This window comes from Eubalaena glacialis, chromosome 15 (assembly GCF_028564815.1).
Source record: "Eubalaena glacialis isolate mEubGla1 chromosome 15, mEubGla1.1.hap2.+ XY, whole genome shotgun sequence".
Taxonomy (NCBI): domain Eukaryota; kingdom Metazoa; phylum Chordata; class Mammalia; order Artiodactyla; family Balaenidae; genus Eubalaena; species Eubalaena glacialis.
In genome coordinates this window covers 78,010,003-78,025,337 of record NC_083730.1, presented here as the reverse complement: position 1 = coordinate 78,025,337, position 15,335 = coordinate 78,010,003, and the positions used below count along the sequence as shown (strand labels likewise).

The window sequence follows — 15,335 nt, the reverse complement described above, 5'->3', positions numbered from 1 at the left end:
GAAAAATAATCTTTGGCAGACTGAACCAGGTTCTCCTGCTAATAACTATCTGACCTCTTTCCCTGATCTTGGTCTCTAATCCTACATGCATTTTGGAGTTCTGTTTTAGGTGTTCAAGCCATCTTCCCTGGAAGTCACATTGAAGCACTTACTTTATTATTTTTATTTCTGGCAGTACAGTGCAGCTGGCAGGGATCTTAGTTCCCCGACCAGGGATCGAACCTGGGGCCCGGCAGTGAGAGCGCCGAGTCCTAACCCAGTGGACTGCCAGGGAATTCCCAAGAAGCACTTATTTAAGAAATGGGAGATTATCTTTCATTCAGCCTCCTAATGGCTTTTTCATTTGAAAAAGCACGTTTATAATTTCATTAGAAAAAGCATGTATATAATTTACTTGTGAAAAAACGATTTCAGATGCTGACTTGGGACGCTGTGTCACGGCAGATGGTCTTTACCTGTATACTACTAACTCAGTTGGAAGAGGAGTAAGCAAATTGGGGTCTGGATTACATGGTACTCTCAGGTCAGTTGCATGGAACTTGCTGAATGATTTGGCTGGAACGTTTTCCTCGTTACCTAAATCTGTGATGAGGACACCTGGGAGTGCGTGCTAACTCCCCATAGACTGACGAGTGACTAAACAAGTCTGAATGACTGGTTTTCTCTTACTGTCACTTTCTCTCTCTGGTTCTGTTAATGCATTTCAGCTTTGTTTTGACTCTATAAAGAGTTTGGTAGCCCTAAAATCATTGTTTCTAGCTTCTAGCCAGAAATTCCTCTGTGATCAGAATTTTTATATTAGTGACTTCTCCATGTTGATAAATGGATATTTTTTGAGTTAAGTCTTTTTGTTCTTGGATTTGACATTGGATCAGCGGTGATTTTTTTTTTTTTTCAGTTGGGATATAAGATCTATGAATTGCTGCCAAAAGAAACCACAGTTTGAGATCCTTATGTATATTTAATTAGACCGTTTCCCCAACTTTTTCTCCTCTCCACTTTGTTGTGGGAAATTAATATTTGCCATAGTTTGTCAGTCTCAAAGTTAATATGTTTATTCTCCTTCAGATGTTTTGCATACTTAGTCACTGAAAACAAATTAGGAGGGAAATGTTGTTTTGTCTGTTGTAGCTCATTACAAGGTTTCAGACATGACCTGGTGACTTAGCCTGTATACTGTTTTTCCCCACAGAGGTTTTGTGTACTGCCGGAATGAGGAGCTGGAACCAGGATGGATTGCTTTTGGCAGTGGCAGTCTTCTCCACCGGCCTGTATCTTTTGACAATAAACCTCACTCTCTTTTCCAGGTCATTGACCAGAATACCCTTCAGGTAAACAGAACACCAAGGCTTTGTATTTTATATTTTGGAGACAGTAAGGGAAGTTTGTGACATCATCAGAAGGAATAATAACACAGTTGATATAGTTTCCTGACGGAGTGGCATCCTTTTAACTGTCATCGTTTGGGCATTCTGTTTTTTCTCTAATATCTTAAGTTTTCCCACATGATCTGAGTGAATGTGCTCTCTAAGAGTTACTAAGGCCAACAGACTTTTTTTTAGGATTAAAAAAATTTTAGAGAGTCAAAGATGGTATAAATCCCAGCTTTTTTTTTTTTTAACTAGATTTATTTTGGGAAGGCATTATTTCCCTATTCAATTTGTTCTAAACAGCCTTTCTGTGGGAATGGGAGCTTTGAAATGAGTTTAGATAAAATCATTGTGCGCTTGGGATTGAGCTCATCCTTGGTGCTCTTAAAGCGCTCTGTTATGGCACTTGCTATATTATACTGAAATCGCCTGCTGTTGTGTCTAACTCCTCCCCAAGACCACACACACCTTTAGGTCTGGACCCTGTCTTACTCATCTTTGTGTCCTTAGAGTGTAACACAACATTTGATTGATAATTGATAATAACAGTGTCTCTCTTTGCCAGGCCGTGGGTTTGGCAATTTACGTATACTTCCTCTCCTTATCTGTGAGGTGTGACTATGGCAGTTTCATCTTACAGTTAAGGCACCTGAGGCTAGGCACGTTGTAAGCACTCAGTAAGTGTTTGTCCTTCAATGAAGGAGTGAGCTTAGAGAGGTCAAGTATCTTGCCACACAATAATGGCAGCATGAGAACTTGAACCCATCCGCTCTAGAGTTTGAGCTCTTTATGCTACACCTTTCTGCCTTTCAACCAAAGTCAAACTGAACGGTTAGAGTTACCATCTGTGGAGTGAGTGCCCTGAGAGTAGTCACATCCAGGATTTAAGTGGGATGTTACATCTTTTCTTGTCTGTCACTCAACTGTGCCTTTCCTGGAGAACAGGAACTGAGTCTTGCTCACCTTTGCATCTGCAGAGCACATAGGAGGTGCTCAAAAATTGTTTTTTTTTAAAAATTTTATTTATTTTATTTTTGGCTGCTTGGGGTTTTGTTGCTGCGCGCGGGCTTTCTCTAGCTGCGGCGAAGGGGCGCTACTCTTCGTTGCGGTGCGCGGGCTTCTCATTGCAGTGGCTTCTCTTGTTGTGGAGCACGGGCTCTAGGTGCGCAGGCTTCAGTAGTTGCAGCACGCAGGCTTGGTAGTTGTAGCTCACGGGCTCTAGAGCACAGGCTCAGTAGTCGTGGCGCACGGGCTTAGTTGCTCCATGGTATGTGGGATCTTCCCGGACCAGGGCTCGAACCCGTGTCCCCTGCACTGGCAGGCGGATTCTTAACCACTGCACCACAATCGAAGCCCTCAAAAATTGTTAGATGAATAAAATGAACAAATAGATGCCAAATTAACTTCATTTCTTATCAGTAATGCAGATAGATGAGAACATTGCCTGTATTTATTTGAAATAGCCTGGGGACTTAAACAGATGTTAAATCTTGGAACGTGGTTTACATTTGAAGTAATGTCAGTATCCTCTGTGTTTTTGCAAAAACTTTGTTGCCCAAGAAAGCAGTGTTCTCACTAACTAGATAGGTGCATTGGAACAATTTGTGGGTAGCTTAAGCCATTCAGTAGCTGTCAACTTTCTAGATTTCTTGGCATTACAAATTTCAAAGTGTGGTTATAGCAACTAAATGACTTTTTTAACTTTTGAGGTAGCCAAAACAAGTCTGGAAAAAAGTTCATATGAAATGAGTTCAGGGGTCAAAAGTAATAACCTTAGGAAAACTAGTGACTGACCCAAAGAGATGGAGTAACTGAAGGTCATTCTTACTGTCTCCTGAAGGCACCTGACCTTCCCTAGTTATTTTTATTTGGGGATTTTCAGTTCTGTTCCTATTCTTGGATTTTTTTAAAAAAAACAAAACCTAGTCAGCAGTTCTCTTGATTCTCATTTTCTCTTATTTTAAGTGCTTTTCTCTGGCAGTAAAAATTAGTATGTAATTGCACATTTAATGTGAAATGATGCAGAACTTATTCATTACACTGAAACTGAAAGATGTTTAGTATTAGAAACACATGCTTCATGTCTAATACAGAGAATGGGTGTTCATCTTTTCCCTCCTGCTGGGCGTGGTGAATTTCAGTAAGCCCTCATGTGCTAAGTTAGGATCTGTGTCTACCTTCATCTTTTTACTCCTTCTCCCTCTTCTCTGCTTTCCCTTTTGTTTTCCTCCCGCCTTCGCTTTTTTCCTTCCTTCCATAATGATTAATTTCTGAGTTAGACTCTGAATTAGGTGCTGGGAATATAAAGATGAATAAAATATAGTTCCTGTCCTTTAAATATACTTAAGCCTTAAATTTATATACTAAGGGAATTTCAGAAAGTACTGTTTCTCTAAAACTTTGGTTTTTTCTTTTTTTTAACATCTTTATTGGAGTATAGTTGCTTTACAATGTTGTGTCAGTTTCTGCTGTATAACAAAGTGAATCAGCTATATGTATACATATATCCCCATATCCCCTAAAAAGCTTTGTTTTTAATAAATGTTTGATAAAACACGCATGCATAGCAGATTCAAAGTGTTTAGTAAAACTTTTTCCTATTAAAATGTAATTTGAATTAATCTCAGGAATCTTTTAATCTATTGCATGGCCCATTGTATGAACTCTTATATTTCTGTCATGTAATTTTCATATATTATTCTTAGAGATAAATGTCAGTTTTATTTTGACCAGGAGGCCTATTGAATTCTCTTCTTGGACTTAATGGCATTAATGATGAACTGATAGAATCAGAATTTACATGTCACACTAATGAAGTTTTCCTCCCTTTCATGTCCAGGTGTGCCAGATGGTGCCAATGCCAGCCAATCACCTCCCTGTGGGCAGCACTATGAGCACCGTGCACCTTTCTTCAGATGGTACTTACTTCTATTGGATCTGGTCTCCTGCCAGTCTGAATGAGAAAACACCTAAGGGACATTCTGTCTTCATGGACATTTTTGAACTTGTGGTAAGTTTCACTTTCTCATTTTATGTCTTTGCAGAGACATTTTTTACTTGCTTTCTTTTTATAATTGGTTTACAAAGGACCTAAGAAACTTGGAGTACTTGTACAGTGTATTCACTCTTGCCTCAGTTGACTTTTCTCTTGGATGTCTTTGAAGATTACTTTGTTTGGAGTTGTATGACACAAATAAAGCCAAGGTTTTTGAAGGTTAATCTAGCAACAGAGTGGAGATAAGGATAGTTAATGTGTAGACAGTGGGGCTTTTAAGTAGAAATGCTCATAAGCTTGTTGGAAATTTGGAACTAAATTGCACTAGCAAGATTGGGTCTACAGATGGATATTGGGAGTCCCCAAGAGAGATGACAGTTGATATTGTGAGAAGGCAGTCATTCATTCATTCATTAGATATTGGCTAAGTATCTACTGAGAGCCAGGCATGGTGGTATCTAGGTGGTGGGAATACAGTGATGGGCAAGGGGGACAAGACCCTTGCTCAAATGGAGCTTGTATTCTGGCTGGTGGGTGGGTTGAGTTGTGGTGGTGGTGGTGGTGGAGAGACAAAACATTAACCATAAACAAGTGAACAGATATGTGGACAACATAATTTGAGGTAGTGAAGGAAAAGTAGTAGCTAACCAGATGAAGAAGTTGGGGAATAGGGAGGGAAGAACATGGTAGGAAAGGGAGACCACAAATGGAAAAGCTCTTTGGAGGGAGCGAGCATGTGTTTTATTGGAAATGACAGCGGGCCAGAGTGGTTGAGTGCAGAGAGAAGAGCTTGGGGCAAGGAGAGACTGGAAACCATGGTGGTCCAGATCTGCACTGTCTAATATAATAGCCAGTAACCACATGTGGCTATTTAAATTAATCAGAATTAAATACAATTAAAACTTTAGTTGCTCAGTTGCATTAGCCACGTTTCAAGTCCTCAGTAGCCACATGTGGCTGGCTAGCGGCTACCATGTTGAACATCAAAGATAGAGAACATTTCCATCATTGAAGAAAGTTCTATTGGACAGCACTGGTCTAGATAATATTTGTAGAGACTTGTAAGGAAAAAATTGCCCCAAGCCAGGTATGTGACAAAACCATTTTACATAATGTAATTTACAGCCTCCTTCTGGGAAGAAATTAGCATTCCTGAAGGAAAAAAAAAAAAACACTGAAGCAATTTCTGATAAACTTTAATGGGGTTAAAACTTGTTCTGGGAAAGAAGTCATCCATCCTGCCAGTTAACTATCAGTCTAGTAACCTTTAACTGTACATTCTTTTTTTTTTTTCTATCTAGTTTCTCAGTATTCTCAAATCATTATCTTTTCTTATAAAATGTCTTAGCTAGAGTGAGTCTTTGAATTGATCTGCTAGAGATTGTACTACTAGAAGATGTGTCATAATTAAATTGTTAGAAATGCCTTTTTTTAAAAAGTTGTTTTTAAACAGACCTAACGAGCTAGTTAAAAGATTTAGATCTTTGTCCTAAGAATAATGGGAAAACATCAAAGAATTCCCCTTTCCCTTATATGCTTTTGTTAAATTAAAAAATATCTATATCAAAGAAAAACATGTACATGGATTGATTAAAACTTGAGGTAGCACATCTAGGCTCATAATGAAAAGTGAGAGTCTCTTGCCCCATGCCTAGCATGTTCCTTATAGACAGTTACTTTAATGGTGTCAGCTTTTCCTTCTTCTGGTGGCTACTTTCATATCTCTAAGTAAAAGGCTTATATTGCTGTTTCTTGGTTTACTAACCCCATATATTGTGTGTGTGTGTGTGTGTGTGTGTGTGTGTTTTGTTTTTTTGTTTTTTGCTGTGATAGATGAGCATTTGGCTCAGTTCATCCCCTTTCTTTCCTCCTTCTTCCTAATGTATTTATTTCATTCATTTTAATTCCTCTTTGGAGGAGAGTATCTTTGTAACTTATAGTTAAACCTTTATTACTTGTTCCTCAGCTCTAGGTAGTATCTCTTGTCCCCCAACTTTAGAAGATGGAGATAGTAGTGTCCCTTCCTGTCCTTCAGTGTGGGCAAAGCCAAAACTAAAAGTATATGTTCAGGGGAATCCCAAGAGAAAGAGATGATTCTTAAGACTTAGAGAGTCTTAAGAATTGGTAGCATAAGGTGTGATACAGAGCCATTGTGAGACAGGGGTATAGACTGAAGTTTGCAAAAGGAACCGTCATCACCCTTCCTGGTGCGCACAACATTTTTGCTCAGATGCCAGCTGCCCCGGCAAAAGTCTAGATGTTTAATGTCTGAAGAAACCAAACCAAACCTGGAAAAAAAGATCCCAATATGCTGACATTGTGGTTCATCTAAGGAAAAGACTTGCTGCCCCGGTGAATCACCCACAAGTGATGCCTTCCAGTAAGCAAGCCTCAACCATGTGCATAGTATTCCTGACTAGTGCTGAACTGTTAAAGACAGACACAAAAAACCCCCAAACAAACAAAAGCCAAAACTTTGGGGAGGTATGAGTGTGGAGGGGAGAGGAATAGATTACAAAAAGGTTGGCAAAATGGTGATAATTATTGAAGCCAGGTGATGGGTACATGGGGAGCTCATTATACTATTCTTTCTTCTTCTGTGTACATTTAAAAATTGCCCGAATAAAAAGTTCTTTAAAAAAATTTAAAGCAGATCATTAAGAATCTCTAGACAAATAAGGAAAATCTCCAGTTTGGAAACAAAAAATAAGAAAAAGAAATCAGAAAAACAGCTAATAGAGTAAAATAAAACTTCATAAGCACTTACTACTCTGTGAGATATGAGAAGGTATTGTATTCATAAAGCAGAACAGGATGTCATGAAAAAAGAACTATCAGAATGAGAAAGAGCTCCTGGGAATTTAAAACTGTGATTGTCAAAGTTTGAAAATTAATAAAAGGATTAAAGATGAGAAATCTCCTAGAAAGTAGGACAAATAAAGAACAGTAAATATGAGATGATAAAAGACATAAAGGAGTAATCCATCTAAAGTCTTGGTAACAGAAGTTCCAAAAAGAGAACAGAAAATAAAGAGGAAGATATGATCAAAGAAATAATAGAAGAAAAATGTCAGATTGAAGGGCACTGGTGTCCAGATTAAAAGGTATCCGGCACAGTGAATGAAAAATGTGCATACTGTGGCACATCATCTTGAAATTTCAGATTATCAGGAACAAAGAGGATTCTAAAGCTTCTAGAAATAAAATAAAATCATGTACAAATAATGAAGAATAAGAAAAGCACCAGGCTGTTCAGTAGCATTACTGGATGTGAAAATGGGGCAGTACTTTCAAAATTCTGAGGGAAATCAGTTTCTAACCAAGAAGTCAGTAGTCAACCAAAGTATCAATCAGTTGTAAAGACAACATAAAGATATTTTTAGACATATAGTTATACAATCAAAAGCCCATCCCTGACCTGGAGGAAATAGAACAACTAAAAGCCTCTGCCAGTGGCATGGAATAAAAAGTTGGGGAGGAAGGAGCCTGCTCTAGATTAAAAGAACAACCTTTGAGTCACTTTTGGAGTCTGAATCAATCAAACCAATTGTAGAAAAAAAAATTTGGTGACAATTTGGAATTTGAATATAAAATGAGTATTAGAGGAAACCAAGGGGTTTATTCTTCTTTTTAAAGTGTGATAATGGCATTGTGATTATATAAGAAAATGTCCATATTTTTAGAGATGTGTAGTGAAGTATTCAGAAGTGGAATTACATGATGTCTAGGACATGCTTTATTTATTTTTAAAAATTTTTACTGGAGTATAGTTGATTTACAGTGTTGTGTTAGTTTCAGGTGTACAGCAAAGTGAATCAGTTATACATATACATATATCCACTCTTTTTTAGATTCTTTTCCCATATAGGCCATTACAGAGTATTGAGTAGAGTTCCCTGTGCTATACAGTAGGTCCTTATTAGTTATCTATTTTATATATAGTAGTGTGTATATGTCAGTCCCAAGTCTGGGATATGCTTTAAAATGCTTGAGCAAAAAGAGATGGGTGGGTTAAACAGATTTGGCCTTGTCTAGCTAATAGTTGAATCTGGATGATGGATATATGGAGGTTCACTATACTATTCACTATTTTTGCATTTTTGAAATTTTTCATCATAAGATAAAAAATTCTTAAGCATCACTGGCCACTAGTTTAGCAGCTTCTAAAATGCTGACTTGGGGGGACTTGGTGGTCCAGTGGTTAAGACTTAGCCTTTCAGCGCAGGGGGTGCGGGTTCAGTCCCTGGTCAGGGAGCTAAGATCCCACATGCCTTGCGGCCACAAAACCAAAAACATAAAACAGAAGCAATGTTGTAACAAATTCCATAAAGACTTTAAAAAAATGGTCCACATCAAAAAAAAAATTTAAAAAATAAAATAAAATGCTGACTTGGGAAGGTAAACATAGATAGATATCTATCTGGCTTTCTGCCTATGGTACTTTCACAGAAGGGAACACTGTGTAGCCATTAAAAAGCATGGGGCAGATCTGCATCGATTGAAGTAGATTAATTTCCAAGTTATATTGTTTAGTACAAAAAGCTAGGTTCAGAGCACTGTGTGTGATCACTACCTGCTGTGTGATAAAAGTTGTGGCTGGCGGGGAGGTGCGGATTCTCTCTGGAATTGTCCTTCTCCTATGATAACAGCTTTCCTCTCTCAGTGGATCACTCAACACAGCGTACAAATACATGAGAGAATATCCAGCCTTGAAAAATCAAAACCAACTCCCTTGACCCACACCCGCCTCCACTCCCCTATCTTTGGCTCCCATTTACAGCAATATGGTTAAGAGTTTATTTTTACTGTTCTGTGTTCTTTCCTCCCATTCTCTCTTGAACCTGCTCCAGGTTCTTCTATCCTCATCACACCACCGAAACAGCTCTTCCTGAGTTCATCAGGGACTTCCACAATAGTCAATTCAAGAGCAACTCAGTTTTCTTTTTACTTGACCTTTTAGCAGTATTTAACGTGGTTTCACCCCCTCTGCCATTCTTGAAACGGTTTTCACTTGGACTTTGGGACACCCATAGGACTTCTCCTGTCACTGGTTGTTCCTGCCCAGCCTGTCTTCTCTACCTCTCAACAGTCACGGGCACCAGGACCTATTTCCAGGACCCTTTCTCTCTACTCTATCTGCTCTTACTCCCTTGTTGATCTCATCCTATCTTGTAGCTTGAAACACATCTCTATACAGATAATGCTCAAATTTGCTTCTCAGCCAAAACCTGTCCCTGAAGCTCTAGATGCGTATTGATGTGGGTGGGTGTTTGTATATGCACAGAATATGAGACTTTTCCGGTTGGAAGTCTGATAGTTCCCTCACGCTAAACATGCCCTCTACCAAACTCCTGATTTTACTCCAGACCTGCTTCTCCTGCAGGCTTTCCCTTTCAGTTCATGGCATCTGTGTCCTTTCAGTGCTGGCCAAAGACCTTGGTGTCCCTCTCTTTTCCTCTTTCTTTCCTTCCCAAATTCCATGTCCAGTCATCATATGCTGTCTGCTTTACCTTCAGAGTGTCTCCCAAATCCCATTCACCTCTGTAAAGGTACTGTGTGATTTGGGCCCCCTCTCACCCCACTCTAGCCACACCTGGCCTCCTTGCTGACATACAAACACACTGAATGTGCTCCCCCGCTCTGGGCCTTTGTGCTGGGCTGTCATCGTGCAGATAACCAGATGGTTTGTTCTCACTTTTTTTTAGGTCTCTGCTCAAATATCACCTTATCAGAAAGACCTTTCTGACCATTCTTTGTAAATTATTTTATGCAAGATATAATCCTGTCCCTCCTTATCCCTTTTACCTTGCTTTTTCTTTGTGGCTCTTATTACTACCAATTTATTTGCTTATTTATTGACTGTCTCCCTTGCCTAGAATGTCAGCTCTAGGGCAGGGATTTTGTTCTCTTTTGTTGACTGCTGTGTCCCCAGCACCTAGAACAATGTGCCTGGCACACAGTAGGTGCTTACTAGATATTTGTTGAATGAGCGGAAGCATCACAAGAAACTGGCAACATTGGTTGCGTCTGGGGAGGGAACGTAGTGGGGAAGGAATTGCTTTCCACCGTTCATCTTTCTATGTGTTTTAAAAGTTTAAAAATGGGCTATAAAAAATTAAATTTTGGGGACTTCCCTGGCATTCCAGTGGTTAAGACTTCGGCTTCCAATGCAGGGGGTGCGGGTTCGATCCCTGGTCAGGGAGCTAAGATCCTACATGCCTCGTGACCAAAAAACCAAAACATAAAACAGAAGCAATATTGTAACAAATTCAATAAAGACTTTTAAAAAAATTAAATTTTTATAAGAAGGAGAACTTGGTTAACAACATTGAATTCTGTTCAGAAGTCAAGATTGAGCCTGAAAGAGGTCTTTTGAATGGAGAATGTGGAGGCTATTGGTGGTAGCCTTAGCAAGAGCTGTTGGGGAGGGTAAGGGGTGGAAGCCAGATGGAGCTGGCTGAGGAGTGAGGTGGAGAAGATGGTGGTGAAGAATAGATAATTCTCTCCAGACGTTTGCAATGAAAAAAGGAGAGAAATCAGCGGGGAGGTAGTGGAGTAGACTGTGGGGACATGGAAGTATTTTTAACTTTGCTTTTTAAACCTTAAATTATTGAATAGATGATAAAAGAATCTGCTTCAGAAATCACAAATTACAGGGCTTAGCCGTAGCTCACTGGTGAACTGCCTAGGCCAAACCAGACACCACCACCCCACCCCGCACAAAATTATCTATAAAATGAGGGCTTCAGATTGGATGATTCCAAGGGTTCTAGCCCTCAGATTTTTTCCCCAGCTTTATTGAGATATAACTGACAAAACTGTATATTTTTAAGATTTACAGTGTGATGATTTGACACATGTATATATTGTAAAATGATTACCACAATCAAGTTAGTGAACATATCCATCACCTCACATAGTTGCCATATTTTTGTGTGTGCTTGTGCTAAGAACATTTAACATCTACTCTTTTGGCAGATTTCAAGTGTACAATACTGTATTATTAACTATAGTCACCATGCTGTATGTATATTAGATCCCCAGAACTTATTTATCTTCTAACTGAAAGTTCATACCCTTTGACCAACATCTCCCCATCACTCCCCACCCTGGCAACTACCATTGAAACTACTGTTTCAGTCAGTTCAACTTTTTATCTTCCACATATAAATGAGATCGTACAGTATTTGTCTTTCTCTGTTTGACTTATTTCACTTAGCATAATGCCCTCAAATTTGTTTTTTTAATTTTTATTGGAGTATAGTTGATTTACAATGTTGTGTTAGTTTCAGGTGTACAACAAAGTGATTCAGTTGTATATATACATGTATCCACTCTTTTTTTTAGATTCTTTTCCCATATAGGCCTTTACAGAGTATTGAGTAGAGTTCCCTGTGCTATACAATAGGTTCTTATTAGTTATCTATTTTATATATAGTAGTGTGCATATGTCAATCCCAATCTCCCAATTTATCCCTCCCTCCCCTTATCCCCTGCTAACCTTAAGTTTGTTTTCTACATCTGTGACTCTACTTCTTTACTTTGCAGATTCATGAAAAATTTTGGTTTCTAATTCACTTTGTTATAAAGCACAAACTAACACACCATTGTAAAGCAATTATACTCCAATACAGATGTTTAAAAAAAACACATTTAATAAAATAAAATAAAGGCATTTAAAAATTTTTGGTTTCTAAATAGTATAAATATTTGCTACATAAATGTGGCTAATGATTATTATTGGAAAGAACTAGATTTGCTGTGAATTATGATTTCAGCCAGATACTTGGAAGTATTGGTAAGTTTCTCTCCAAATTTAGTGATTGTTATGTTGTTTTAATATTTTAAAAATATTGTCTTTTAAAAAGATAATATAGTGCTAAACAATACACTACTTAATAACCAAGAGATCACTGAAGAAATCAAAGAGGAAATCTAAAAATACCTAGAAACAAATGACAATGAAAACATGACTACCCAAAACCTATGGGATGCAGCAAAAGCAGTTCTAAGAGGGAAGTTTATAGCAATACAATCCTACCTTAAGAAACAAGAAACATCTCAAATAAACAACCTAACCTTACACCTAAAGCAATTAGAGGAAGAAGAACAAAAAACCCCCAAAGTTAGCAGAAGGAAAGAAATCATAAAGATCAGATCAGAAATAAATGAAAAAGAAATGAAGGAAACGATAGCAAAGATCAATAAAACTAAAAGCTGGTTCTTTGAGAAGATAAACAAAATTGATAAACCATTAGCAAGACTCATCAAGAAAAAAAGGGAGAAGGGCTTCCCTGGTGGCGCAGTGGTTGAGAATCTGCCTGCTAATGCAGGGGACACGGGTTCGAGCCCTGGTCTGGGAAGATCCCACATGCCGCGGAGCAACTAGGCCCTTGAGCCACAACTACTGAGCCTGTGCGTCTGGAGCTTGTGCTCCGCAACAAGAGAGGCCGCGATAGTGAGAGGCCCGCGCACCGCGATGAAGAGTGGCCCCCGCTTGCCGCAACTAGAGAGAGCCCTCGCACAGAAACAAAGACCCAACACAGCCAAAAAAATAAAAATAAATTAATTAATTAATTTAAAAAAAAAAAAGGGAGAAGACTCAAATCAATAGAATTAGAAATGAAAAAGGAGAAGTAACAACTGACACTGCAGAGATACAAAGGATCATGAGAGATTACTACAAGCAACTATATGCCAGTAAAATGGACAACCTGGAAGAAATGGACAAATTCTTAGAAATGCACAACCTTCTGAGACTGAACCAGGAAGAAATAGAAAACATGAACAGACCAATCACAAGCACTGAAATTGAAACTGTGATTAAAAATCTTCCAAAAAACAAAAGCCCAGGACCACATGGCTTCACAGGCGAATTCTATCAAACATTTAGAGAACAGCTAACACCTATCCTTCCAAACTCTTCCAAAATATAGCAGAGGGAAGAACACTCCCAAACTCATTCTACGAGGCCACCATCACCCTGATACCAAAACCAGACAAAGATGTCACAAAGAAAGAAAACTGCAGGCCAATATCACTGATGAACATAGATGCAAAAATCCTCAACAAAATACTAGCAGACAGAATCCAACAGCACATTAAAAGGATCATACACCATGATCAAATGGGGTTTATCCCAGGAATGCAAGGATTCTTCAATATACGCAAATCAATCAATGTGATACACCATATTAACAAATTGAAGGAGAAAAACCATATGATCATCTCAATAGATGCAGAGAAAGCTTTCGACAAAATTCAACACCCATTTATGATAAAAACCCTCCAGAAAGTAGGCATAGAGGGAACTTTCCTCAACATAATAAAAGCCATATATGACAAACCCACAGCCAACATCATCCTCAATGGTGAAAAACTGAAACCATTTCCACTAAGATCAGGAACAAGACAAGGTTGCCCACTCTCACCACTATTATTCAACATAGTTTTGGAAGTTTTAGCCACAGCAATCAGAGAAGAAAAAGAAAAGGAATCCAAATCGGAAAAGAAGAAGTAAAGCTGTCACTGTTTGCAGATGACATGATACTATACATAGAGAATCCTAAAGATGCTACCAGAAAACTACTAGAACTAATCAATGAATTTGGTAAAGTAGCAGGATACAAAATTAATGCACAGAAATCTCTTGCATTCCTATACACTAATGATGAAAAATCTGAACATGAAATTAAGAAAACACTCCCATTTACCATTGCAACAAAAAGAATAAAATATTTAGGAATAAACCTACCTAAGGAGACAAAAGACCTGTATGCAGAAAACTATAAGACACTGATGAAAGAAATTAAAGATGATACAAATAGATGGAGAGATATACCATGTTCTTGGATTGGAAGAATCAACATTGTGAAAATGACTCTACTACCCAAACCAATCTACAGATTCAATGCAATCCCTATCAGACTACCACTGGCATTTTCACAGAACTAGAACAAAAAATTTCACAATTTGTATGGAAACACAAAAGACCCTGAGTAGCCAAAGCAATCTTGAGAAAGAAAAACGGAGCTGGAGGAATCAGGCTCCCTGACATCAGATCATATTACAAAGCTACAGTAACCAAGACAGTATGGTACTGGCACAAAAACAGAAATACAGATCAATGGAACAGGATAGAAAGCCCAGAGATAAACCCACACACATATGGTCATCTTATCTTTGATAAAGTAGGCAAGAATATACAGTGGAGAAAAGACAGCCTCTTCAATAAGTGGTGCTGGGAAAACTGGAGAGCTACATGTAAAAGAATGAAATTAGAACACTCCCACACACCATATACAAAAATAAACTCAAAATGGATTAAAGACCTAAATGTAAGGCCAGACACTGTAAAACTCTTAGAGGAAAACATAGGCTGAACACTCTCTGACATAAATCACAGCAAGATCCTTTTTGACCCACCTCCTAGAGAAATGGAAATAAAAACAAAAATAAACAAATGGGACCTAATGAAACTTAAAAGCTTTTGCAAAGCAAAGGAAACCATAAAGAAGACGAAAAGACAACCCTCAGAATGGGAGAAAATATTTGCAAGTGAAGCAACTGACAAAGGATTAATCTCCAAAATTTACAAGCAGCTCATGCAGCTCCATATCAAAAAAACAAACAACCCAATCCAAAAATGGACAGAAGACCTAAATAGACATTTTTCCAAAGAAGATATACAGATTGCCAACAAACACATGAAAGAATGCTCAACATCATTAATCATTAGAGAAATGCAAATCAAAACTACAATGAGGTATCACCTTACACCAGTCAGAATGGCCATCATCAAAAAATCTACAAACAATAAATGCTGGAGAGGGTGTGGAGAAAAGGGAACCTTCTTGCACTGTTGGTGGGAATGTAAATTGATACAGCCACTATGGAGAACAGTATGGAGGTTCCTTAAAAAACTAAAAATAGAACTACCATACGACCCAGCAATCCCACTACTGGGCATA

The 15,335-nt window shown here is 38.3% G+C and overlaps 1 protein-coding gene across 8 annotated transcripts in view; it reads left to right on the top strand.

The window, feature by feature from the left end:
• The window catches only part of HECTD4 (HECT domain E3 ubiquitin protein ligase 4), a 194,701-nt gene that overhangs the window by 57,175 nt on the left and 122,191 nt on the right, over window positions 1-15,335 (top strand). For 7 of the 8 annotated variants that reach the window (XM_061170219.1, XM_061170217.1, XM_061170218.1 and 4 more), the window contains exons 5-7: window positions 415-523; window positions 1,193-1,331; window positions 4,210-4,380. In XM_061170219.1, coding sequence (XP_061026202.1) covers window positions 415-523; window positions 1,193-1,331; window positions 4,210-4,380 — 419 coding nt within the window. The remainder of the gene's footprint in view (window positions 1-414; window positions 524-1,192; window positions 1,332-4,209; window positions 4,381-15,335) is intronic. The other variant, XM_061170221.1, reaches the window with a different exon arrangement.